At 32.3% G+C, this 27,477-nt stretch overlaps 3 protein-coding genes across 6 annotated transcripts in view; 1 reads left to right on the forward strand and 2 right to left on the reverse strand.

Annotated features, from left to right (window-relative positions):
• LOC144572159 (protein POLYCHOME-like) overlaps nucleotides 1–11,345 on the reverse strand; it is a 76,850-nt gene extending 65,505 nt beyond the window's left edge. The window contains exons 1-3 of one of the 2 annotated variants that reach the window (XR_013517694.1): nucleotides 11,133–11,345; nucleotides 10,284–10,568; nucleotides 9,542–10,103 (exon numbers count right to left, since the gene is read on the reverse strand). Coding sequence is in view for 1 of the 2 variants with exons in the window: in XM_078321595.1 (XP_078177721.1) it covers nucleotides 9,738–10,103; nucleotides 10,284–10,568 (651 nt within the window). In the remaining variant the exon portion in view is untranslated. Of the gene's footprint in view, nucleotides 1–9,413; nucleotides 10,104–10,283; nucleotides 10,569–11,132 lie in introns of those variants that run through there. The other variant, XM_078321595.1, reaches the window with a different exon arrangement.
• LOC144572157 (Transducin/WD40 repeat-like superfamily protein) lies at nucleotides 600–9,112 on the forward strand. Of its 3 annotated transcripts, none has more exons than XM_078321593.1 (20): nucleotides 600–728; nucleotides 1,557–1,678; nucleotides 1,827–1,900; nucleotides 3,812–3,988; nucleotides 4,170–4,223; nucleotides 4,432–4,487; nucleotides 4,635–4,668; nucleotides 4,763–4,865; nucleotides 4,980–5,059; nucleotides 5,207–5,281; nucleotides 5,822–5,907; nucleotides 6,229–6,361; nucleotides 6,708–6,797; nucleotides 7,050–7,109; nucleotides 7,342–7,433; nucleotides 7,627–7,692; nucleotides 7,826–7,889; nucleotides 7,992–8,077; nucleotides 8,592–8,718; nucleotides 8,904–9,112. In XM_078321593.1, exons 4-20 carry the CDS (start codon nucleotides 3,833–3,835, stop codon nucleotides 8,979–8,981), a joined length of 1,440 nt encoding a protein of 479 aa, XP_078177719.1. In that variant the 5' UTR covers nucleotides 600–728; nucleotides 1,557–1,678; nucleotides 1,827–1,900; nucleotides 3,812–3,832; the 3' UTR covers nucleotides 8,982–9,112. The 3 variants fall into 3 exon arrangements, with proteins under 3 accessions (XP_078177719.1, XP_078177718.1, XP_078177717.1); XM_078321592.1 differs by having other exon boundaries at nucleotides 3,815–3,988; XM_078321591.1 differs by having other exon boundaries at nucleotides 1,827–3,988.
• Nucleotides 11,346–19,052: 7,707 nt separating the features above from the next.
• On the reverse strand, nucleotides 19,053–19,439 carry LOC144572800 (uncharacterized). Its single transcript, XM_078322474.1, has one exon. It carries the CDS (start codon nucleotides 19,437–19,439, stop codon nucleotides 19,053–19,055), a length of 387 nt encoding a protein of 128 aa, XP_078178600.1.
• Nucleotides 19,440–27,477: the final 8,038 nt, after the last annotated feature.

Genomic DNA, 27,477 nt, shown 5'->3' on the forward strand with positions numbered 1-27,477 from the left:
AATATCCAACGAAGAACGGAGGAAATGTACCCGTTTTACTCAGCTAACTTATTAATTTTAATATTTTTAGAACATATTTTGTTAAAGAATATATGTCAAATTTTGCAAGATTATTTGAACAAAATTACATTACAAAATGGCAAAATATCTATTATTAGAATATTGTTTCATTTTGCCTCTTTAACGAGAGCAACATCCATGACTAATGCTAACGAACACTCTCTGAAGTAACTTAAAAAGGTTTTTGAGATTGGATCAGAACCGTCATATCAAATTTCAGACTAATTCGACTCAAGTTTAAAATTGACTGGAGTCTTTATTTGTATAGATTCTGATCGGATGATTTGAATTCAAACTCAAAAGTAAGATTACTTTAGAGGATTCAAAGTCCCAATAATGAGTAATGACTAGTTAAACAGTCACTAATCAAATCCAATAATTTTCTTTTTTATCTTTTTATCTCTCTTTTTGCCATGCCCGTATAGACCTTCTAAACGAGCCGGGTCGGCTCGTGGGCTTTGAGCTGGACTCTTAAACGAGTCAAATTGAGCCGAGCTCAATTCGAGTTAAGCCCGAACTCGAAATAGAACATCCTTTCCCTAATCGATCCGATCCGAGCCGGGCCGCCCATTGAGTCGAACCATCGCTAAGATACTCTTCGTCTCTTCGAAGCTCCGTCGCTCTCTCACTCGGTTGCTCTCCAGTTTCCATCTTCTCTCTTCTCTCAAGTGCGCTATCTCTCTCTCTCTCTCTCTCTCTCTCTGTCTCTCTCTGAGTTAAATTGGTACGAGTTTATTTTTATCACTGGTAATTTGGTACGAGTTTATCTTTATCATTGGTTATCTCTGAGTTAAATTGTGGGTTTTGTTAAATTGGTACTGTTTTATCACTGGTACTGTGTTTATTTTTGTGGGTTTATTTTTGCGGTAAATTGGTACTGTTTTATCACTAGTAAATTGGTACTGTGTTTATTCACTGGTAAATTGGTACTGTTTTATCACTGATACAATCTAGGATTCTACTCACTGGTACCTGTACAGTTTCTTTTGTTTATTATTTGCATTGTCCTCTTTGCAAAGAGTAAACGTTAAAATTGAATCTAATTCTTTCTTATTGTTTTGCAATGTAAATATTTATACCTCAAGGCCTTGTATCAGTGTAAAATCATGACAAACTGGTTAATATTGACAATCAAATTGTATCAGATAAATCCTACATATGAACGAACTTAGCTGTATCAGTTCAATCAACATAAGGAATGTAAATTGAGGTAAAAGGAATAATAGTGTTTCTTCTGTAGCAGAGTTGCTTATATATCAGAAAAACGCAGCACCCAACAAGTATGGGTCTAATCCGAAATAACTTTAGTTGTGATTTTGAATGCAGCCCCATTAACTTTATTTTTGCGGTAAATTGGTACTGTTTTAGTTGTGATTTTGAATGCAGCCCATTAAGATTATACCATGATCTTTTGAGCTTAATTAGGAAATTTTTGCTGTTTTATTTTCCATAACAAGATTTATTGATATAATATATTATATGGGTCAAATCAACAGGTGGCTAGAGCTCAAAGCTATGAGGAAAATGGAGCAGCATGCTTGAGTGTGCTTACTGATAAAAAATACTTCCGGTCTGATTTTTAGCTGTGAGGAAATCTCTTTGATCGATTCGATTACGGGTACGTCATCATGGTTCTGTAAAAGGGTAATTAAATTGTTGACTTCTGATTTTAGTTGATGATCCCCGACTTTCGGACTTGGAATTTATTGGTAGCAAAGTGAAATTTTGTTTCTGACTTAGGTTTTTTCAAATACTCTTAACAACAGTTACTGTGAATGAAGCTATAACGGGCTTGAAGTCTTCTTTCAGTTTCAAAATCCCTGATCATAAGTCCGGCAAGGTCACTACATTTTATTTATTCTTTTTGCTCTACTTTTGCTTTCAAAATTCAAAGAGACCGAATACCTGTTAATTAAACTAGATTGACACATTTTGGGTACTTACAAAAATATGGCAGGCACAAAGGTGCATTTTTTTATATGTCCAAGTTTTTTTAATTGCTGCTATTGCTTAATATGGTATCTCCTGAATCTATTGTTTAGTAAATATAAACATGGTAAATGTTGCTTTTGGCAGCTTAATTTGCAATACCTCAAGTTGAAAATTGCATTAAACTGTGAAATTGGCATGACAACAACTTTGATTGATTGTGCTGTTTCTCTGCATCCCTTGTTTTTTACGTCATCTAAACATAATGTCTCAATCTCATTATTTTTATTAATTTGATTCATAGCTCCAATGTCTCAATCTCGTTATTTTTATAATTATTTTTCTTTAAAACTATCTCGGTCAGTTTCCATTTCATTAATGTGTTTGCATTGTTCCTGTCCGGCTATGGCACTATGCTAATATCTTGATATATATAGCCATTTAATTTTGATAAGAAAAAACAGGAAGAAATACAAAATTGGCTTCAAAACTGACAAAAAACACTACAGTTCAGTATGGAGGAATAAATATACTTTGATCTGTAACCGGGTCGGATCCCATTTTCTGCGGTATACATGGTACTGGTACCATATAATTCAATTACTGTATTTTATAAGCTACTGGTACCAGTTTATTGGGTTAACAGGTCCCTGGTACAGGAAAGTATAGTTTGTTCTCATTGGTGTTTTTTTTTCCTTTTACTTTTCAACTGTTGTTGTCTTATTTTATTTCTTAACTCATGTTACCTGTAAATATAATCAAACCGGCACGACTTGTTGCAAGATAAATGAAATTTGAGGACTTGATTCTCACCTTTCTTCTAAAAGAAGTATGATTTTGTTTTGTGCGAAAATTAACATCCAGGTCATACTATTAGTAGGGTATTATATTTTCCCTTATTAAAAATATATGGAAACTCAGATACTTTTTCAGTGTTTTCTGTTTGTCATAATAATTTATAAAAATTAGTTCTTTAAATTATGTTAACACAGAATATTTCATTCGCGTAAGCACTAATTTAATACCATGCAATCATAGAAAATAAAAGAAAAAAGTCGGATAACATAAAGTGCAAATATTTTCAAACAAAAACAAAATATATAGTTGATAATGGATCTAAATCTGACTTAAGAATACATAAGGTATAATTGGGGCTGTACAAAGAAGTAACAACCCGTCCAACCCATTTGACACCTATTATTTACCCGGAAGAGCTCCAATGGGTCCTGGTGATTTGTGAGTGGTGAGTCAGACATGCCTTTGAAATATATTACAATTAATTGAGTTTGAGCCGAGTTCGGGCCGAGCTTAAAGAGTCCAATGGACCGAGCTGAGTTTGGGCCGAGCCTAAAGAGTCTAATGGACCTAGCCGAGTCGGGCTTTACTCTTCAAAGTTGAGTCGAGCCGAGTCAGATTCTAATGAAAGAATGAATGGGCCAGGCCGAGTTTTGAGCGAGTTACCGCTCATTAGCAGGCCTATGCCCGTAGGCCATTTACTTTTTCTTTGTGGAGATGGATGCTCGTATGCTACGAATTAGATCCTATCAGAATTGACCCAACCCAACCCAATAATAGATTCAAAATCAAAGCCCACAAGCCCACAAGGCCACAAAGACCCACAATCAAAATTTACGATCTTGGAAGGGCAGGCCTTGGGGCTTGGAAGGTTGGCGCTCTTCTTTTTCTTTGCTTACTGGCGGGAAATTATTGCCTGATAAAACGCAAGAAAATGAAAAATAAAAAATAAAAAGCTGTTATTCTTGCATTTTCCTCGCTTTTAGTTATTGAGTTTTCTCTGTGCTGTGCTGTGTTGTGTTGTTAGTAGCTCCTAGTCCATGCCGCCATGGAGCAATTTATGTTGCCATCTTCTCTCCCACGAAACCCTAAGTCCCCCAGTGATCGCATAAGGTGGACACGGTGCATTGCTGAGGTGGAAGGCCGTTTCAGTCCCCAATTCCGCCACCAGACCTCTCAGCTGCTTCTCCATTCCTACTCCGAGGTAAAGAAGAAAAAGTAAAAATAAGAAGCCACAATCATATCTCATTTCCAATTTCCAATTTTTTTATGAAAATTGAACCCTCATCCTCGCAATTACAGTTTCACTGATTTTATTCTCAGTATTCATGTGTGCAATTGCCATTTCTTATATTTCTCCCTCTCTCCTCACAAATTCCAAATAGACGGGGGCTTTTGCGCATAATTCCAATGATGGAGAAAGTAGCTTCCTAACAACTGTAAGTTTTGCACGCCACTAACTCTACTAATTAGAGTACTCAGACGCTAAGTTTTGTACCAAATAACTGAGAATATAAATATATAGTCCGTAATGAGAATATATAGATCATTATTTCTAATATAACTCTTAACCTTATCTTTGATTTTTTATATAATTTTGTGCGTACTGTTGAATATAGAATTGACCCTTTTTTTTGTTCCCATTAGTTGGAGCAATTTTATCCTTACACAAGTCCTTTGCCACATCCTTCATTTGGTCCGAGGTCTCTCTCTAGCTCTTTATTTGAACCCTTGCAGAGGGGAGGTCTCTCTCTCTCTCTCTCTCTAAACAATAATATAGTTACATAGCTACAGTTAATGGTAGTACTGGCAGTAAAAACTAACTAGACTTGATAGTAATTTCTTTTCAGTGGAGGTGTTTCAGCATTAGAGTTTGACACCAAGGTAAAGTATCTTTTCAAGCCAAAACATAGCTACTTATCTTTGTGGTAGTTTTCTAAACGCTTGATTTATGTTTCTATTTCATTATTCTTTTCAGGGAATATATGTTGCTTCAGTTACAAAATCTGGTTGTCTGTCTGTGCATGATTTTGAGACCTTATATTGTACCATTCATGGTCCCTCCTCTTTGACAGCTAACTGTAAGCTTATACCAGCACATTTTGTGGTACTTGTAATTTTATTTTGAAATGGTCTAACTTTATTACCTCATGGTTCGACCTAGCATGAGGTTTTGATTATTTGCTATGTTGTAGGTACTGGAAAACCTCTGGTACACATACAGTTGTCAATGCCTCTAAATGCTATTAGGTGGAATCCATCAAATCAAGATGAGGTATACTATCTATGCCAGTACCTGTACCTCATATTCTTTATTAACAGAAACACAACACCTGTTTCAGCTGGTACCGTTCTGGATTGGTTTGGAATGTGTCCTATATTATTTATGTCTGATACTGAAGATTAGGTTTCTGAACTGCAGGTTGCATGTGCATCAAGGCAGAGAGATAAAATCTTCATCTTTGACATCAGCTATGTTTGTGACAAACCTACTGAAGTAAGTTCTGCAACATTTCTTACTTTTTTTCTCAGATCTTTAGCTTTGGTTATGCTAACTCTCAAGTGTGAGCATAACCATAATCCAGTCTCACTGGTACTAGTCATACCTGTTATGGGGGTGCAGATATGAACAACATCATTTTGGCTCAATACAGTACAGAAGTCAAATCCTTTTTACTTGGACGTCAATCCCTCTCTGGAAATAGAAAGTACAATAATGAAGTGAAAGGTGCTTTCACATCTCGGAGGCTTCAATCAATACTGACAGAAGCCTACAGCTTCTCTTTATAGAATTTCAAATATATTAAATATTGAAATTACTTTTAAGGTCCTGTAATGTGCTTTGATTTTGAAATTTAGCTTGAAAGAATTTTCATAATCTGTACCTGTCCCAATTTAAGTATTCTATACTAACAAGCATAGGTAAGTGCACTATTATATAACAGCACAATTTTGCTATATGACCTGTTCATTATGGTATTAGATATTTTGCATGCAAGATCTGGTACTGATTTTAAGTTTCTTAATAACAAAACAGGTATTTCACAAAGGGAAATCTAGAATAAACTGTGTATGTGAAGACGGTTTCTCTGACATTGTTTTTCCATCAGAAGACAAATCGAGGTGTGTAACAGTTTACTTTTTCTAAGAATTAATATACTGTGCCCATTGGATCTTAATAAAATTATTAATTTGTTACTGACCAAGGATTATTATTTCCTGCTTTGATTTGTGCTGGTACTTGTATTAACCTCTATTCAGTATGCATAAGTTGCTACAAAATGTTAATTAACTTAATATGCGAAAATGTAGGTTTATGTTAGAATTACTGTATGCATATTATTCCGGTGGTACCAATGGTACAGATCTAAGTTTATCACTTGAGTTGGAATGTTTTTTCAAAAATAATAATTACTTGCAACTTTTATGGAGCCCTTGAAATAGATTGTTAGCTTCAAGCTTGAATGGTGGGATTTACATGTGGGACCGTCGTGTTAGCATTACTCACTGCCTAGAGCTTTTTACAAAATCATCACAATGCCAATTCAACAGTCTTGAATTGGATAGAGAAAACAGGGTATGCATATATGATCCTCCTGTTTTTCGGTGATCTTGAATCTAAATTCAGCACTTTGCTACTGTCTGGTACTGCTGTTCACGCCTCATTTTGTGTGTATGATGGGTTTCTATTTTAATTAATTCTTCAGTCTAAGTCCACCACGCCTCCAACTCATTCGACAAAAAGAAATTGAGCTTTCATATGTTTGAAATACTATGTCACTGCAATCTTAGCTAATACTACCAGTTGTTCAGTTTATGAATGTTGTTAGAAGCATTTGTGGAACAGCTATTCTGGTTGATAATCACTATATTCTGAATTTGTAATTTATAAGTTAACTTCAGTTTTCTTAAATTACAACTAGGTGGTGTTTGGGGCAGGCAGAAATGGAATCATATATGCATGGGACCTACGAGGAGGTCGTTCCTCTTTCGCTTTCCAAAATCCTAATGAGGTACTCCATCTTTCTCATTCTTCCTCCTATTGGCTCTGATCTAGTATACCTGACTTTCAGTTCCAGGAATGACCTGATGTATTAATAAGCACTTTTCCTGACATGTCAATAAGATTTTAGTGTTGCATAAGTTTGTTTCTCCAGAACTAAGTGTGCCGTACCAGTTTATAATGTTGCAGGTATCAGATGGTAGTTTAATAACTCTTTTAATTTTCAGATCTCACTGACAAGTTCTTTCATCATAATATGCAGGTGCCGATTTTGACATCTATGAAGGTATCATCTATGCTAGAGAAGATCAAAGCTTTGAAGGTATAAATGAGTTTAAGTTCGAGCAATGTTGGTCAACTTTGCAATAACTTAAGTTTAAATTACATTTTGAAAAGATCCATGACTAGACAAATTGACCGGCATTGGAACCCAATATAAGGGACTCAGAAGTATGACATTCTCTGTTCTTAAGAAAAGTATTATTTCTATCAAAAATATCACCGAAGAAAAGTAATGCTAATGAGCAGGATTGTGCTGCTAATCAAATTTTTAGGAACAATCAAACATAGTACCGAGGGAAATTCACTCGATAATGTTTGACCCTTCTTGCTCATACCAGTTGGCATTTCATCTTGATGATGGCTGGTACACTTCTTTCCATATCAATTATTTTATTGCTTTTGACCTTTTTTTAATAAATTGAATCACTGCATAACCTTTAATGATCCACTTTTTTATTTCTATTTCAGAAAAGTACTTCTAATTTTTTGGTTTTTAGAAATTTTGATAATTTATTTGTTTAGTTAATTATTCAAAAAAAATATTTTCTCTTTTGTAGGTCGGGAGTCATAAATGTAAATGATCTAGAGGTGACACATGTGCACTGCCCCCCTCCCAATTGGTTGTTAGTATCAATCTCAAATTTTATATTTTATGCTATGGTGATCATATATTTCAGAATTTTGTTCTCATCCTAGTTTTCGAATATGCACTCTTAATCTCATCCTCTTTGATTGTTTGTTTTAATAATATTTTAGGGATGGAATGGATGTGTCGACTTGCACTTATATAAGAAGACCAGCTTGGCTACCTACTTATTCGGTATGTCTGTATGCTTGTCTTTGCATTTACGTAAATTACTTGTCTACACGTGTACATGGTAAAATATACATGTCTCATGTGCATGCCCTATTTGTTGAGCAGGGATATGCTGTAGGCTCATCAAGTAAAGGAATATACCTTGTGGACTTTTATCCCGATAAAACCTCGCCTTCACACATTTATTTCAAGTCAGTCCCTTTTTATTCTGTTTAACAGACTAGTTGTTTTCGCTTTAGATATCCTCTGGTCTATCCATGCAAAGCTCAAATGATTGCTCAGGTGTCATTTGATCATATTCTCAAGAAACAAAATAATAAGGGAGTCACTAAGAAGAAAAAAAGGAACTGAGGGTGTAATTGTTTGAAAAGAAATGGGATGGATTAAATGTCAGGGTACAGATGAAAGATTTTCATTTTTACAATTTTTTACACTGTCAGTTGTGGAAGTCGGTACCATTTTCTGGTACCCCTTGCCAGCTTGTGTTTTCATATATGAAGTCGGTGGCTATGCCCACTTTTATTCAAAAAAAAGAAATTATACAGTCTCTTTATTTATTTTATTTATAATGCAGAAAAGCCTGGCCTTTTGCTACTTTTTGACATAATAGTTGTTGTATGTAACAAGGACGTTAATTTAGGCATATTTTAATGAATCCAATATGGACAAAAAATTTAAGTCTTTTTTGTATATGCATTTTGACAGTGATGAGATAGAAAGCAAATCTGGAGAAAAGAAGAGGCCAATGAAAAATAAATTGATCAACACGTCTGAAGATGTGATATCCTGTGCCGTTCATCCGTTCCATGGTACCATTGTCGCTGGAACAAAGGTGTTATTGACCACTTCATAAATATTTTTGTCATGGATTACAATACCACTACCAGTATGACAGGAACAGTATTATTCATACCGTAACAAAGAATTAAATGGATCAAGACTGTTACCAGTGAATAATCTCATTTGTTTGGATTTACTTGAATTTATTAATCTAAAATTTGTTTGTGTTTGTTGTAGGAATCTTCTTTGATGGTGGTATCCCAAAAGGCTAGTATTAGTAATGAGGAGGAGAATGGAGAACTCACAAACAGCTGATTCTAATTTGTTTCAACACAACACTCCTTTTCTTTGTCAATCCACACTTTTACTTTGTCATAATTGTATGGCTATATTACATGAAATTAGGATGACAATATTGCATGACATTAGAATGACTGGATGAGGGAGTAACCGTGAAAATTTACTAGATATTTCAACATTATTATAGCCAGTACTACATAACATGTAATTCTGCATATAAATGGGAACCGAATCTGATCCTTGCATTTAAATGAACCTTCTCTTATGTTCATTTTTCTTTCTTCGAGAGATCAATAAGATCCTTGCATTTTTTTTTATCTTTATTATAAATACTTTTGTTGATATTTTCTGAAAAGAGCATACAAGAACAGATGTAAATAGAGCTAATAAAAAATAAATAAATAAAAAATACACACAGAGACAGAGACAGAGAGAGAGAGAGAGACCTTTGAGAAGAAATAGAGCTAATTTCACTTGAGGCAGCCACTGCCAAGATGTAAAAAAAGAAATAGAGCTAATTTCATATGCAAAACACTCTTTGCCTGGATAGTACTAGAATTATTGCCTGAACACACCTAATGTCTCCCAAAATTTACAAGCCTAATAAATCCCCCATGCACAAATTATGCATGCCCGCAGGCAATAATGTTCCTAATATGATAGTGGCAATTATCCTTGCAACGAACCCTACTAATAAAACTCTAAGATGCTCTCCATCCGTCTAATTTAAAACCCCAAATTCCATTCCCACATGCCGCAAAACAAAATGTTTCACCGCATGGACATGAGCATCTTGCACCTGGCATCCCTCCTGGAAACCCTAGCCCTAGCTGGAGTGTTCTGTTTAAGTTTCTCTCTCTTCATGTTTCTCTTCACGATCCTCTCCAGCTTCTCAATGGACTCAGTCAGCTTCTTCTCATACGCCTCCATCTCTGGGGTTTTGACAACTTTGATAGGCGTGAAATCAAGAACTGTTGGATTGGGTTTGTCCGGTTTGATCTGGCTACTGAAAGTGCTATTGGTCAATTCCGGAGTATGGAACTGAATCTGAGCAGGGGATGGCTTCTTAGGCAAATTGGTTGTGGGCCTGATCTGCTGAGGTGTCATGGCAACTCGCATATTCATCCTCTGGATGGCCTACCAGCACCGAAGACATACACCAGAGAAAACCATAAAACAATTTAATTTTCAAATTATGAACACAAATGCAAATTAGTTCGAACAATGCACTGGACAAGGAGAAATAATTGGACAGAAAATATAAAGAAGATAAAAATATATGGAAAACAAAGGTAGGAAGAATAATCAGCCACAAACCTTGCAAATGAGAGTGATGTCTCTCAGAGGGGTACGTGGGTACCAATCCGGCAAGGGGCTCTTCTTATGCTTTGATTGTGAAGTCGTGCCACGTCCTGCAACCCGACCAGCTATCGGGCTGATGAGATTTTCTGTGTTGTTGCCGGCAGGCGGTGTGGGCCGCACTAGAGTGTTCCTTGTGGAGTTGGTGGAGGTGAGAACTCCAAACTTTACCTCAGGTGGCACAACTCGCCGAATGAAGTAGCCCCCCATCACCTCACCCATCTGGCCTCCTTCTAGTATCATCTACATTCAAAATTGTAAACTAATAATTAAACAGACAAATGAGGTGACGCCAATTTAGGCCTTAATTTCTCCTACTAATTCACAGAAAAAAATGTTAAAATTAAATAAATGCACAAAAAGAGAGAGCTGCAAAGAAGGAACTAGATTACTGGAATAATGTTAAAAGATATTCAAGAAAATATAAATTTCATCCAAATAAAGTGCCCTAGAATTGCAATTGCAACTCTGCGTGCGCACCTCTCCCAAAAATCCATTTATTCTCTGGGAACCAAGGTAATCAAGAAAAAAGATGCAGACGACAAGACATTCTTTGAGATTTGAACGAATTCAAAATATAACCTTCGTTGATTAAAACGCACGCACAAATTAGCAACCTATCAAGACCCATTGTCTAACAAAATAGAGGTCAAGCCATTCGCCTCATTGCTGAACCTGGTTACAAAATACAAACCAAGAACGATTCCATACCAAAAATGTTTTGGCACACGAATTCAAACCAAGATCGATTAATATTTAAAAAAGAAAAAAGTTCAAGAAAGAGGGGGGAAAGGGAGAAGAGTTTACATTGGATTGGATCTCCGTAGTCTATCTCTCCGTCTCGTCTCTCCTCTCTCGTTTGTGTAGTAGTAGTAATCTGAGCACCGAGAAAGAACACGAAGAGAGAGGTCACTTCTTGGATTTGTTCCAAGATAATTTAATGGTAGCAGAAGTGACTTGGAGACGGAGAGAGGAACAGTGGCGAAAGGAACTGAGATGCGGTTTTAACAATTTTTTCGCTTAATATATTGTTCTATAAGATCCGTGCAACACAGACTAACCTAGGATACCATTGGCCTGGCCCACTGTCAGTGAACCGCTTAGAAAATCTCGGTTCTTAGGCGGGCGGGATATTAGCAGTTTTCAAATTTTCGAGCTTCAAGATTCGTGCGGAGAGCCAGATCGTTTAAAATGCGGGTCCATAGTGAGTGGTCCCGCCAGTCAGTGAGCGAATAACAACGAAAAACTGTTGTTTAGGTTAGGCGGTCTCCCAAATTTTTCTAAAAATTCGATTAATCTAAATCTCTTGTGAAGCCTACCTTTTTTGGAAGAATCTAAAGCTCTCGCGATTTGTTTGAGTGACAGTTTCGAAGCCAATAGAAAATTTTGAACAAATTGATAAATGGAAAACAAAATGTACCCTGCATTAATTGCAAATTGAAGATTATTACATTTTTTTTTTTTAAATTGGAGATTATTAAATTGTTGGCACAAACTTTTTGAAACCCTTGCTTATTCCTCAACTCGTGTCCATTTCTGCGTAGAAAAATTTTAGTGCAGATTTATGTTTGTTCGTCTGTTTTAAAATTCACGGTAACAGATTAATTCACGGTAACAGACATTTTAAAACCCTCTTTATAAGACCACTTATGTGAATCCACGGGGAATGCGTCTCAAATAAAAGGATGATTACCCGCTTTGAAAAAAGATGTTACAGACTATATAATGTAATTCTAATCTGAAATTAGACGAACTTATTGTCTTCTCTCTTCCTCTTTTTTTTTCTCTAATAAAAAAAAGGTTCTGAAGCATAATCTTATAGACGTGTCATATTTTTAGTCTCCTGTTATCCTTCTCACTAGTGTTTTAAAAGTTGGTTTAGTCGGCCGAATATTCGGTTCGAATCCGAATAGAAAATGAGTATTCGGTCTAATATTCGGTTTCGAATATTCGGCCGCATATTTTTTTTCCGCATATTATCTATTCGGTTGAATTTTTCCGAATAGAGAATAAGAATCCGAATAAAAACATAATAAGTTATAAATTAATTTATTTAAGTTTGAACTTATGTTTTATTTATGCTTATTTGTAGTTTTGTAATTTGTAATGTGGGTTAACTTGTTTTAACTTATGTTATGTTTTATTTATATTTATTTGTAATGTTTATCTACGTTTATTAGTGTTAATGTCTATGATTTTTTATTTGAAAATCCGAATATATAAATCTGAATAAAAATTCGAATATACAGCCGCATACCGTATATACGATTTTTGATGGCTTTCCGAATACCGAATAAGAATCGATTATTAAAACACTGCTTCTCACTGTGTCCGATTAATAAAATGAGGAGGGTTCTCAAAATCTAAAACGTAAATATGTGATCTGTATAATTTTTACTATGTGTTCGTTAAAATTTATCACATTTTAATTTTGTTTTTTTGTGAATTACTAAATTTAAAAATGAACGTCTAAAAATCATCCATATCAATACATTTTTATAAGTTTCTGATAACAAACACAACAAAGTTCAAATATCATTATTTCTAACAGTGTATAAATAAAATAGTGTAGATCATATCTAACAATTTTATTTTAACTTTTAAGTTTTAAATTTTGAATTATTAAATTTTTAAAAAATGAAAATATGATGGAGACATATGGTAAAACAATACTGGTGGACCATCAAACCAATAGAATGCTGGGTTTTAAAAAAGAGGAGGGTTCAAATGCCTCCATGTTTTTGTGCCTCCATTTCTCTCCATCATTTTCAAAGTTCAAACAGTCGATCCAAACCGCTCAACCTAATCTCCATACTAAAATATGTTTGGAGACCAAATTTTATATTTTTAGGAATTTTTTTTATAATTTTTTTAGATATGTACAAAAATACTGTTTTTAGATGGTTCAGATTTACTGATTTTGTACCTATCTAAAAAAATAGTAAAAAAATTTCTAAAAATATAAAGTTTGGTCTCCAAACATATTTTAGTATGGAGGTTAGGTTGAGCGGTTCGGATTGACTGTTTGAACTTTGAAAATAATAAAAAAAGATGGAAGCATGATGGAGGCACAAAAACATGGAGGCATTTGAACCCTCCTCTTTAACAAATGTTAGTTGATTACTGGATGTTGGAAAGGCCCAATTTAGTTTGACACTTTAAGCCCACTAACATATTTACGGGCCTAAATATGTGATTTTAGTTCACAATTTCGTACTTTTCATGGGAATATGAGCGATGGTGCCAATCCCTACCATGAGCCCATGACATTAGACTCTGGGCCTCTGGGATCGGGCTCTCTGAGTTCGATCGATTTTGTTCTCTATTTAATCCGGGAAATTTCATGTATATTCTTCAAAAAAAAAAAATTACGTATTTTTCATTTTAAAATTCATAATATATGGTTGTAAACTTTAATAATTCACAAATTTATTCAATTTATTATCTTTTCTACTAAAACTCATTTTAAATATATAAAGTTGTCATTTAACTATTTATTAAAAAAGATAGAAAATATATGTGCAACATTTGTAAGAGAAATGTTCACTTTTCTAATTGAATAGTTTGTGAGGAAAATAATTCATCTTCCTACTCGGCGATGCACAAACAACATATGTATGTATATCAGGTTTTCAAATAGCTAGCTATAGCTACGCAATAGCTACGTTGTAGTTTTTTCGAACATCAAAAGTTATAACGCTATTAACCGTTTTTTTTTTATAATGATTCTAAATAGCTAGCTATGGTTGCGCTATAGTTTTTTCGGACCTTAAAAGCTATAGCGCTGTAATTGCTATTTAGAACCTTGATGTATATATGTATGTGTCACAAGTAGAGATATAAATCATTTATTCTCATAAAGTGACCAATTATAAGATTGAACATTTTCCTTACGCATACTACATTTTTATTTCTAATAAAAAAATTAAAATAAAAACTTTTTAATTTTAAAATAAGTTTTAATAAAATGGATAGATTTTCGATTTTTTTAAATTTGTAAGGGAAAATATAATATTATAAATTTTAGAAAGGAAAATAAATTATTTCGAGGTTTTTGAAGGGTCTCCATTAAATTCTTCATTTTAGATTTTCTTTCCTTTTCTTTTTTCTCTCTCTAGGTGACTACGTCAATCGATTGAGAAAAACACAGAGTCCAACCCAAGTAGATCCTAAATCTAATATGATTTAATTGTAAGTCGAATTGAGTTCAATGTAAATTTAAATCAACGAGATTTTAAGTTTGGATCGATTCGAACTCGAACATTCAACAAATTCAATTATTATAACTTAAAGAATATAACTACGGTGTTTTAAAGCTCATCAAGTTTCTTAATAAGTCTAACATCAAAACTTATCAAATTGACTTCAAACGGTAAATTAAATTGTTAAAAAAAATATTTTATTAATGATGTGTTTACATGCAAAAATAATAATTTTTCAGATTAATTTAGTATAAAGCAAGTGGTCAATGAATAATGAAAAATTAAAATTAAGATAAAATTATTATGTTTTATCAATTGATACCATATTTAATTTATACAGAGATTTATAATTTTTTCATACAAATATATCACTTGTACAGTCAATCCACTTAAATAATTTGAATTAGTTGTTAATATAGGATTTGAAGGTTATCAATAGAACATTCTAGTTCTACTCCATTTTAAATAATCATTGTATATTATTTAAATAATAAACTTGTGAAATAATTCATGTTTATTTTTTACATTATAAATGTTTATTTGCAGATATTTCTCAGGTTTTTATAATAAAATTACAAAAAAATATTACTTTATAACTAATAAATTGGCATACTGTAGAATAATAATTACTACATACTTCAACTTAAATAACCTAATTAATTATTTGGACTTAAGCTTGCTCGAGTCAATTAAAATATTTTTGTATTCTAGCACGAGGTCAAGCTGCCAAAAATATAATTGACCAACCCACACTCGAGTTAGATTCAAGTCGATGTCGTGCAAGTCACTATCTTCAATTTTTTTCTATAAAAAAAATAAAGAGATAAGAGAAAGAATATCTTGGAAAATACCATTTGAAAAAAAGAAGAAAGGAATCAATATTGTATGCCATTTAGTAACAAATCGTATATCGAACGTAGAGAATCAATTTTAAATTTTTTATTTAATAGTAATGATTTTTTTAAGTAAAGAGTGAATGTTAAGTCACCTAACTATTTAATACTTACATTATTAAAAAAAAAATTATTCGTATTTTAAATTCATGATCTTTTATATTAGTTGCTATGTAATTTTGTCACAAAATCGAAGACTAATTCTTAATAATATTGTTTTATGTGAGGAGTTGCTGCCTTGCAGATTTGAAATCTTAATAAAGATCACCTATTCTTCTTGTGATTATTAATCAAATTAGGTGTGTTGACCCAATTTTAATTTGCTAAAAGAAATCGTATATCGTATATTAAAACTACACTACACATTATTCAAAACTGTTTATTTGGTAAACACTTGAGGGTTATTAGTACAAGCATAAGAAGAAATAAAACTTGAGAGCAAAGAGAGGAGACCGAATCGTCTGCCCCCTGGGGGCAGAAAATTTCTGCCCCCCAGAGTCACTGAAGAGTGGGCTCCTAGTAAACAGTAACCAGTTAATTTTAATCCTTTAACAGTAATCGGACCGATCCTGCAGTGACTCTGGGAGCAGAAATTTTCTGCACCCCTGGGGGCAGGAGATCTGATCTCCAAAGAGAGCACATGCATCAATTGATATCTGATAGATATTTTATCGAAGGCTGCTGGGCGCGCGTTCAAAGAACGTGCTGTTGACTTTGGATCCTATTCCTGGCTGTGGATCATGTTTGTTTGGTGAAATGATAAAATGGCTCATACAAATCCTCGGATTCTTTGTGGCCATTGAGCTTAACAGAAGTCGCTAAACAATCCTGAAGAAAACTGTAGCTAACATTATATATATTATATAATATAAGAGATCCACTTACAACATTTAAATTCTAATAATAATTTAAGTTTTGAAATTTTTAAAGTCTAAACGGTCGATCTAAACCGTTAAACATGATATCCATTTTTTTTCTCTGAATCGTTGGCTTCGATGATGATGGCGAAATTTGTTCTGGGTTTTTGGCTTTCACTCGTATGAGAAACCTATATAAAATAGAAGTAGGTGCAGAATTCTCACATGTAATAGCATTTAGGAGAGCTCTCAGTCACTATGCTTTGATTAATTGGAGTTTGACTTGGGGTGAACGGGTAAAAGAAACTTGTGCAGTGCAAACCGGTAGTTATGGACCGTTCAACGGTTTTTTGGAGCTTGCACAACCGGATTTTACATTTTTTTTATTAATAATATTTTATAAAATATTTAATAAATAGTAAATAAATTAAAAATATATATATAATTTGATCTCCAGACACATTTTAATATAGATATCATATTGAACGGTTTGAATGTAATGTGTATCAATAGTACGAGAGGCTGCAATTTTTAAAAATACCATTTCTTAAAAAAAGACAAACCAAAAAACCACCATTATTGAAAAAATTCAAAATTAGACATGACCACACCCTGTAGATGCAGACACTTTTACTAGGGACCGCATCTAGAAGATGCGGAACATTAATGAAGTCCACACATTTGCTTTGAAGTTTAATTGAGTCAAAAGGATACAAATTCATGATTTATTTTTTATTATTTTTTTGTTTCCAGAGGATACGAATATCAAAATTTGAAATGATATTATAAATTAAATTGATTATTTTATTTTATGATTACTCTAGAAGTTTATTCACCGATAACCCTAAATTAATTTTTATTAGAAAGAAGTCCAATTAAATATATATATTATTTTTTGTGGTTATTTTTCACTGAAGATCCTAGAAATTCATTCGCCCATATCACTAACTTTATTTTTATTTCAAAGAAGTCCAATAACATATATATTATTGTATTTTATTTTTTTTAATCATTTTTCTTCAAAGATCCTAAAAGTTTATTCGCCCTCTAAATTATTTTTTATTACAGAAAAGTTAAATTACATATATATTATTTTATTTTATGGTTATTTTTCACCGAAGACCCTAGAGATTTATTGGACAATATCCCTAAATTTATTTTTATTCTAAAGAAGTCCAATAACATATATATTATTGTATTTTATTTTTTTATCATTTTTCTCCGAAGACCCTTAAACTTCTAGGATTATCAGCGAATAAATTTCTAGGGTCTTCGGTGAAAAATAACTATAAAATAAAATAATTTATATATCTAATTGGACTTCTATGTAATATAAATTAATTTAAAGGATATCGGCGAATAAACTTTTAGGGTCTTCGGTGAAAAATAACCATAAAATAAAATAATATATATATATATCTGATTGGACTTATTTGTAATAAAAAACAATTTAAAGTTGTCGATGAATAAACTTTTAGAACCTTCAATGAATAATAACCATAAAATAAAATAATCAATTTAATTTTGAGATTCGTATCCTCTAAAAACAAAAACAAAAAAAAATCATGAATTTGTATCCTTTTACTCAATCAAAATTCAAAGTTTGAAAAAACAAAGGGGATGCGGACCCCATTAATAGTCTGCATCTCCTAGATGCAATCTCTAGTAAAGGAGTCTGCATCTACAAAGTGCGGACGTATCAAATTTCGAACTTTCAGAAAAAGTGATTTTTTGATTTATTATTTTTTGAAGTATGATATATTTAAAAATTTCAGTACGAGAGGTTAAGGGGACAAATATATAATTTTTGTGTCCATATGTTGTTTATAAATACATTTTTTTGCCTAAAATAAAAATATAAGGCCATGTTTGGTTGTGGAGTAAGAGGTGGAGTAAACCTCTTACTTCACGCTTAAGGAGTCAAACGAGGAGTAACATAGGCGGTTTAAGATGGAATAAGATTTGAGCTAAATCGGAGTAACTTACACCACCTAGAGAGGTGGTTTAGCTTACTTCATCAAACATGATTAACTTACTCCGATTTAGCTTAGAGTAAGAAATTTAATCCGGTTTAACTTTACTCCACAACCAAACATGACCTAAGTGTTTATTTTGGTTCAATGGATTATTTATTTTGTTTTGATGAATTATGATTTGTAGCTTAAGTGATTCATTTTTTCAGAAAGAAGTATAGATGTGATATTTTCAAATTTTAAATGTATCACGATCGATGGACACTTGATATTTCACACCAAAATAGATATATATTTTCATTATAGTTGAAAGAAGAATTTATTTTGGAAGAAGGAAATGCTTATTTTTAGGTGTGCATGCAGAAAATTACATAAAAACTATTGGGATGATTGAAGCTCGGAATTTTTGTCGAAACTATAATCATATATTTATGCAATTATCTGAAGTAAAATTATGTCAAGTCTTGAGCAATAAAATGATTATACAATCTTCGTAAAATGCTAACAATTCCTTTATTAATCTTTTGAATCATGTTCACACTAATAATTAAATGTTTCTTGAAACTATAAACAATATTCCATTAATCTAGTTTTCTAATTCCACCACTGATCATCATCTCTTATACATGCATATTTTCTCATACATAACATTTTTGCAATAGAGAAACTAAAATAAATTAAAGGAAAAAATTAAATAAATTAAAAAGAGAGAGAGATGATCAGTTGAAATCCAGCTTGCCAAACCTAATTAATTAAGTAAAACCCAAATCTAATTACTTGACAAAAAGAAAAGATAGAAAAATCAAGGCACAACTTCACTAGTATTATCCAAACCCGCCATCCATGCCGGGCTCAACAGTGGAAACGAGCACCATGCCGAATAAAACGACGGTGACACTAACCCCGCGGTTGGAGATCGTACGCCATCTGAAATTCCGATTTTGTCCTCTGGGAACAACTGCTTATTCATCTGCGCAGTCGACTCTAGCGCCAGTGGTGGCGGTGGCACGACCGACTCCTTGAGCTGACGTGGTGGCTTGCCTGTTAGTTTCTGTACAAGGTCTCTGAAGCCACGAGGTTCGACACGGTACACCCGTGGAGCAGCCGGCATGTTGTCGGTTTTCCGCCAGGGCTTCGCCGGTGGCTTCTGCACTGAGCGTAGACTAGAAAGGAAATCCTTCTGTTCCATGGTCCTTTTGTCTTAGATCAGGAATTAGCGTTTGTTTTGGGAGAGAGGTGTTAGAGTATCTACATCAGATTTCAGTGGGTTGCTGGAATCTTATATAGAGGTTTACTAGATGATCTAATTAATGGGTAAGCATGAGTTAATATTGGGTGGATTCTTACCTTAGACTAGGCATACATTTAATGCATGGAATGGAACTCACGATTTGTTTGTTTTTCTTTTAGGAAATGAAAAAAATAACAAAATATACTTAATTTTCAAATAAACATTATTGAGTCAATTAGAGCCTGTTCGACTGCAGCAATGAAATTACTGTTCGCGTGGGAGAAAAAAATTCACTCGGACTGAAATTTTTTTTCCCATGTGAACAGTAATTTTCAGTTGAAACTTTTCCTGTTCTTGTTCCTATTCTCATTCCATCGGTTCCGCCGAACAGGGCCTTAGTAAATGAGCTATTTTATTAACAAAAAAATAGCAAACAAGTTTGTGGAGTGGCATGATATTTATCATAGGATATTAATGGAACAAACATAATGGTAACCATATATATATAATATTTATGTAAGTAATTTATGATTATATGAGGTGTTTTCTTGTTTATTATTTTTTGCAAATACAATAAAACATTTCATTTTGAAACATAATTTCCCAATAAATTACCTATAGCATGAGTATTAAGATTAACCATGCTTGAAAGAATGAACAATATTGTACATCTCAGTAAAAGAATCATGATGTGTCCAAATACCATTTTCTTATAAAAAAAAAGCTGATAGGAATAATTATACAATGACAAACTGAAAAAAAAATATTAACCATAATTTTATCTGAATTTATTACCTAGAATTTTAGGAGTTATGTTTACATCATTAAAAAATTTATATTCAATCATATCTATCATTATAGAAAATGAACCATTTGAAAACAATATTTTACAGAAAATTAACTTACTTTGTGCATTACAGCTCAATAAACGTTGAAATATTACATCAATACAAACTTAATTATTTAATTTATTTAGAGATTAAAAAAATATTATAATTTTATTCTAGAAAGAGAGAGAGAGATAGATACATATTCCATCTGCTTTTGTCTATATTGAGATGTTTAAATTATCTGGAAAAGAACAATTAGCTTTGGCGTTATAGCAATTGCGGTGTGGAAATCAAAGGATAGTCTAGGTTTTTTCTGTTGATTTGAAAGCCTAGTAGGATAGCCTAGGTGAGGGAATAAAAGGCAAGGGAATATTGGGGGCTTAACTTGGACCAAACAAGCAGCATTCCAGATTATCGTGGCGGCTACGTTAGTTCACCACGTGGCGAAAGAGTCAAACTAGGAGGGCTCCTTCCATTAAAACATTTTTTTTTATTTTAGAAATAAAAACAATTAAATTACTAGAAACAAGATGTATTATTTTTTCGATAATGGATAAAACTGAATTCATGGTTCGGTTCCATTGAAGACAGACCAGTGGAACGGAAGTACGGAACTAGTAGTTCGATCCCACTGTCTTTTACATCAACGACTATAAAGTGTGTAAATTATGAATAGGTTTTTAACTTCAAATGTAAATTATTTTATGAATAGGATTAAAATGTATTACTAGTTTTGTACTCCAATCATTCTTTATATTTTTATCTTTGTTTTCAATGTTCAAATTGCCGATTCGAACATGTCAACATGATATTCATATTAAAATATATTCGGAGACCAAATTTAAAATTTTTTTGAATTATTTTTACTATTTTTTTTAGATAGGTACAAAAGTACTATCTTAAATGATCCAGAATCATATCAAAACAGTGATTTTCTAACTATCTAGAAAAATAGTAAAAAAAAAGTTTCAAAAATATATATAATTTGGTCTTCAAGCCTATTTTCGTATGAAGATCATGTTGAGCGGTTCGAATCGATTATTCGAATTTTAAAAACGAAAATTAAAATGTGGAGTATGATTAGAGATTTGAAGCACAAAATTAATAATACATTTTAGCCCTACTCATTATTTTTATACATTAAATTCACAACTTCTACCAAAAATCTAGAACTGAATCAAAAATTTAGTTCCAGTAAATTCTGAGTCTTTTTGTGACCACTAATGAAGAGACACTGCAATTTTAAAAAACTATTTGAACCAAACAATTGATAAGATACTCCAATATTGGACCGAACAAAAAAGGACAATCCATCCATTTTCGATAATTCAATTTTTAAATATCTAAAAATAAATTTGTTTTGGCCAGACCTTCAATAGTAAAGTTGTTAGGTCTGGTACCAAATTATTCTCCTCGTGCGGTTTGCGATGTAATCTTAGACAAGTCTTTGATTCTCTGTAGCAGTTATTAACCTTTTTTCAGTGTAGCGAGTTCTCATGACCAATGACTACTTGTTTCTTTTGTGAATTTTTGAGACAAATTTTAAAGTGGCCAACTATTTACAGTGAATTACGAGATGGAGTGATGGCTCCGTGTTTGCCACGTGGAATCTAAAAAAAATTGAGCTGTCAATTTCTGTTAATTCACTCGTTTGTCTCGTTGACTCTCACTAATTGAGTTTACCGGTTCTAATTTCTATAGGCTAAGAAAAAATTGAATTGATTCTTTATTTTACTTCCATACTAAGCTGATAGCACATTGGCTAAAAAAGTCAATCTTGTTCGTTCAATTCAGATCAAACGCTTAGGATGCAATGATCTTTTGTTAATAATTTTTTTTTTGAAATTCGCACAAAATTTAAATTGCAACGGTTAAACACTTAAACTACATATCACAATCATATTATGTCAAAATAACTACGAAGGCCTTGGAAAATTCTCTTGTAAAATTGAGTCCCGCTGTAGATGATTCACCCACTCAAGTAGCTTTAGAAAGCTTGGTATATATTTTTTCTGAAGTTGGTCAAATCTAAACTTTATTAAGAAAACTAATTTATATATTATAAGAGGAAAAGAATATACAAATAAGAATGTTAAGATTTTATGTGGATGTCTCCTCTTGCTCGTCGGTGCGCTGTCGCACTCTCTCCGTGTCTGGCCGCCTCTCTGACAAGCAAGTGCGGAAGCTTGATATTTGTTTTTAACTTCTTCATGTTTGAATGATTAATGAGAGAAAATAAATTTATCTTTCATTTTCGTCTTATTGCTTGTTTGGTTATTTAAAATTTAGAAGGTTAATGAGAAATTACATAGGTAAGATATATAGTTGGACATTTGTATTATTTTTTCTAAAAATATTTGTAACAAAATTTATTTTCATCCGTCACACTCTAATTTGGGAGAGAAATTGATTATATTGATTAAAATGATACAAGGTTAAACTTTTCATCTCCGATATAATTTTATCAACCAAACACGATTCGATAGAAAGTTTTATTTTCTTTCCATTACCTCCCTTCCTCTACTATCTATCCAAACAAGGTGTTAATTATTTCAGAGGCTTTGATGTTTGAATTGATGACACAGAGTTAAACAAACAGGAGATAACTGCGCCAAGTTCAAAATTAACTCTGAATTAATAAAAAAAAGAAGGAAAACGGTTTGATTTTAATAAAATATTATATTTATTGTTTTCAAATACACTTATTATTTTTGAAGAGTCAAGCGACAGTACTATGAATAGCATATATCAGTCTTTACTATTGATTAATATTTTCATTTTTTAAAATTAAAATAGTCGATATTAACCGTTCAATATAATTTATACGAAAATAAACTTTTAGATCAGATTCAATATTTTTTAGAATTTTTAAAAATGGATATAAAATCACTTGATTGAAAGAAATAATAAAAAATTCAAGTAAATACAAAATTTAGTCTGTAAGCACATTTTCACATAGTGATTATGTTGAATGGTATAGATCAATTGTACCGACTTTAAAAATAAAAATATTAATTTATAATACGGATAAATGAGCCATGCCTATGTATTGTACCACACAACCTCACCCATTTTAAAATATAATTCAGATCGACTGAATAAATTAATTTTTGTGAAGTTAGGACATGAGATGGTTAATTCTTAGAAAAGGCAAAAGGCATGTTTGAATTAATGAAAAAAAAATATTTGCCGTGCTTTTAAGGATCAACCATCTTTCCTCAATACAAGTTTCATAAGCATACAGATCTTACTTTTACAACATTTAAAATTATAAATGCAACTTAATATATGAATAAAGATACTAACATCATCATCGTTGTTTTTATTTCGTACAACACAGGAACAATAGAGTCAATATGAAAAGAACATACGACTCGTATGCAGTATGCTGCGTGAAACAAAGCTATGAATATTTTTACCCAATTTATTATGAAAAGCCTCCGCAATAAAAATTAATGCAACCAAAGCTTGGAATTTTCTTGAACAGAGTAATTAAATAGCCAAATCAAGGTGACCAATTAAAATGCGTTTCCGTTAAAGTCTAAAACATCTAAATTTAGTGAAAGTAGCAGTGGCAGCCAAAATAGATATGATATTTTTAGGAATCAGATCTCCTGCTCCTGGGGTGTAGGAAATTCCTGCCTCCAGAGTCACTGCGAAGTGGGCCCGATTACTGTTTAGGGTTAAAATAATTTTGGATTTAAGTTTTAATGGAGAACCACTCTGCAGTGACTTTGGGAGCAGGAATTTTCTGCCCCGGCAGACGATTCGGTTCCATATTTTTATAGAAGGTGGCTAAACATGAATTTGACTTGGTGACATAGACATGTCGGTTTGGCAGGACCGTTTGACTTTTTTTTTGTGGCGCACTAGATGTTAATTCATTACCTGTTCAAATATTAAATCCAATTGAATATTACTACCTGGTCCCTGTTTTCCGTGTTTGTCAAAGTCTCCGTTCAAATGTGCTACATGTCTCTTGTTTCAGATAGAAGCTTCCAGGAAGCAGCATAGATGTTCCTACATTATGACCTATTTTGTATCGCCTTATCTAAATTTTTTAAATTGAATTGGTCATTAAATAACTGGGGTTGTATGCATTTTGATCATGTTTGGTTGTGAACTAAAGTTAATAAGATCTAACTTGGTTATTTCAACTTAAATCGATCTAAATTATACATATTTGATTGATATCTAAAGTTATACTTCGACTTAAATTATTCCTTGTTTGGTAATAATTTGATGGCTTAAGACATGATTTGATATTACAAATTATTTTGTCCTACGAAATTTGTAATAATAATAATAAAACTATTCTTCGTAATTTTTTTTTTTCATTTTGATTGAAAGAAATTGTACAAGAAAATGAGATATGTTAAATTAATTCTATATCTTAGAGAAGCACATTGTATTTAATGAATCTTATTTAATTAAAGTTATATGTATACTAATTTATTTGTCAAAAATATGTTAGGTTGATGAACACAAATTTTATTTAATTATTTTCTAGATTGCATATTTTGTTGATAAAAGTAAGTGAGACTTAAACCCCTTATTTCACTGTTTAGTCCACAACGAAACATGACCTTTGATTCTTGTTATATATATGTTTCATTCAGGCAAAATTTGTATTATATTTGGAAAAATTGTTGCTAGCTGCTAGCATTAACGAATTTGTTTAATTTGGTAGAGTATCACCTGTTTAAAACGGGTTCCGTCTGTATAGCCCCCTTAATGATTTAAATTAAGTTTGAATTTTTTTTTTGAAGGTCAACTAGCAAGAAGCCAACCAACAGTATATATTGATAAAAAAGAGTTATTTACAGTTAAATTAAGTTTGAATTATGTACTTATGGTTTGATATTTAAAATTTCAACGAAAACTTAAAGAGTTACTTTTGCTATGACTGGATGACGATAAGTCGATACTTGATGATCATGGATGACGACAACACAAGTGTAAAAAAATATCTTTTTTATAGAAGGATCATTTATACCTTAACTAACAGAGAACTGAGAGAAGGTTGGTTGATTCACAGATACACGACTCAATGGCTATCCTTTAAATTTTTATTCCAAGATGTCCTTCAATTTTGTTTGCCTAACATTTCAAGAAATAATCAATCCTTAGTCTACTAATAAATATGTATGTCAGAGATCATAAATTTAAAATACGGATGGAGAATTTTGTTGTTGTAATAACAGAAGTTTAAAAAAGTGTTGGATTTCCAACCCTCTCATTAAAAAAAAATTGATTAGATCAAGTGCTTCTCCGAATATATTTAAGTATCACGCATTACCCAATAGTTATGTCTGTATTTTAAAGGAATTTGAATAATGCGTGTGAATATTTCAAAATATCAAGTATTCAGATTGGTTCAAATTAATTAATAAGTGTTTATTACGCAATAATTAAATGTGTAATTTTGAAAATTTTGGACAACGAGTCATCTATAGCAATATGATTTTTTTGGCACGGTTAAAATGCATAATAGCTGTAAGCAATTAATTAAAATTAAAATTAATAAATGTGCACTATGTAATATGTATGTGTCTATTATACATCAGTCCATTGTGCATTCTAAAGTTCGAGGAAAATTATGGGGGGTTATTTGAGGTGTAATTTTATATTGATAGTTATCTACTATTTATATTTTCAACTTAAAATTAAAACGCAGTGAGAATAAGTCTTTCATTTAGTAACAAAGGCACGTGGTTCCTATATGAGAAGTTATGAGTTCAAAATTTACAAATAGAAAATCTTCGGTAATATAAATAGAAGTTTAAAAATCTATTGAGTGTAGAGGTGTAAACAGATCCGATAGTCCGATATGTATTCACTCCGAATTTGGAAATAATCTATATCTGTTTAATTCGGATTCATATAATTCAAAATACAGATCTGGATATTTATTTTATCTATGGTGCACTTATCCGGGATACAGATACAGATAATTCCACAAGAGTCTAAACGGAGCGGATATCTGCATATATCCGGATCCGAAAGCTGTATCTGCTGATTCGCTTCCAACCCACTCCGACTTAAAAACTTACTAACTTTCAGACTCTGAAGTGCTATATATGTAGGGATGTCAACGGGAACGGTAAGAGTCAGGTGGAAGCATTTCATATCCATATCCGTTATAAATTATCCTTACTCATACTCTATCTTTACCCACTACAAATTATCTTACCTGTACCATACCCTTACCCGTTATAGCTGTTGAATAACGAAACGGTAGCGGGTAAATAACGGATAATACTAATATAATAATTATTTTTATTATTTATTAAATAAAACATTAAAACATATAAATTCATTTCACACATGTGTAGTGCTTTATTGGAAAAAAAATTCTAATCATGCTAAGCGCAAGTAGGGGTGTCAACGGGTACGGTAAGGGTCGGATGGAAGCATTTTCATATCCGTACCCGTTACAAATTGTCCTTACCTGTACTCTACCTTTACCTTTACCTGCTACAAATTATTTTACCAGTACCCTACCCTTACTTGTTATAGTCGTCGGATAACAAAACGGTAGCAACGGATAATACTAATATAATAATTATTTTAATTATTTGTTAAATAAAACATTAAAACATATACATTAATTTCACACATATGTAGTACTTTATTGGAAAACAAAAATCTGATCATGCTAAGTGTAAGTAAACCAATTAAAGTACTCTTTTCAACACTTATTAATATAATATATATATATAGTAAGGCTACGGTGCTACGGTTCAATATTCGAGTTTTTAAAATCCTAACGGTCGATCCGAACCGTTCATCTTGTTCTCCATATTAATATGTATTTGGAAACCAAATTTTACATTTTTTGAAAATTTTTTACTATTTTTTTAGATAGGTAGAAAATCACTTGATCTAGAAAATTCTGCACCATTCAGATATTTGATTTTCTACCTATCTAAAAAAATAGTAAAAAATTTCCAAAAAATGTAAAATTTGGTCTCCAAACACATTAATATGGAGAACAAGATGAACGTTTCGAATCGACCATTAGGATTTTGAAAACTCAAATATTGAGCCGTAGCACCTAGCCCTCTATGCAACCCATAGCACCACAGCCTTACTCATACAATATATATATATATACACATACACACACACATAGAGAGAGAGAGAGAGAGAGTGACTAATATGCA

The sequence above is a fragment of the Carex rostrata genome, chromosome 20 (assembly GCF_964058835.1).
Source record: "Carex rostrata chromosome 20, lpCarRost1.2, whole genome shotgun sequence".
NCBI lineage: Eukaryota > Viridiplantae > Streptophyta > Magnoliopsida > Poales > Cyperaceae > Carex > Carex rostrata.

Bases quoted from the DNA above. Each gene is read 5' to 3' on its own strand.
- LOC144572800 (XM_078322474.1), bottom strand. From the start codon at position 19,439: ATGGAACAGAAGGATTTCCTTTCTAGTCTACGCTCAGTGCAGAAGCCA.
- LOC144572157 (XM_078321591.1), top strand. From the start codon at position 3,833: ATGGAGCAATTTATGTTGCCATCTTCTCTCCCACGAAACCCTAAGTCC. The intron at 6,798-7,049 runs GTACTCCATCTT...CATAATATGCAG, and splicing joins CTTTCCAAAATCCTAATGAG to GTGCCGATTTTGACATCTAT. The intron at 8,719-8,903 runs GTGTTATTGACC...TGTTTGTTGTAG, and splicing joins CCATTGTCGCTGGAACAAAG to GAATCTTCTTTGATGGTGGT.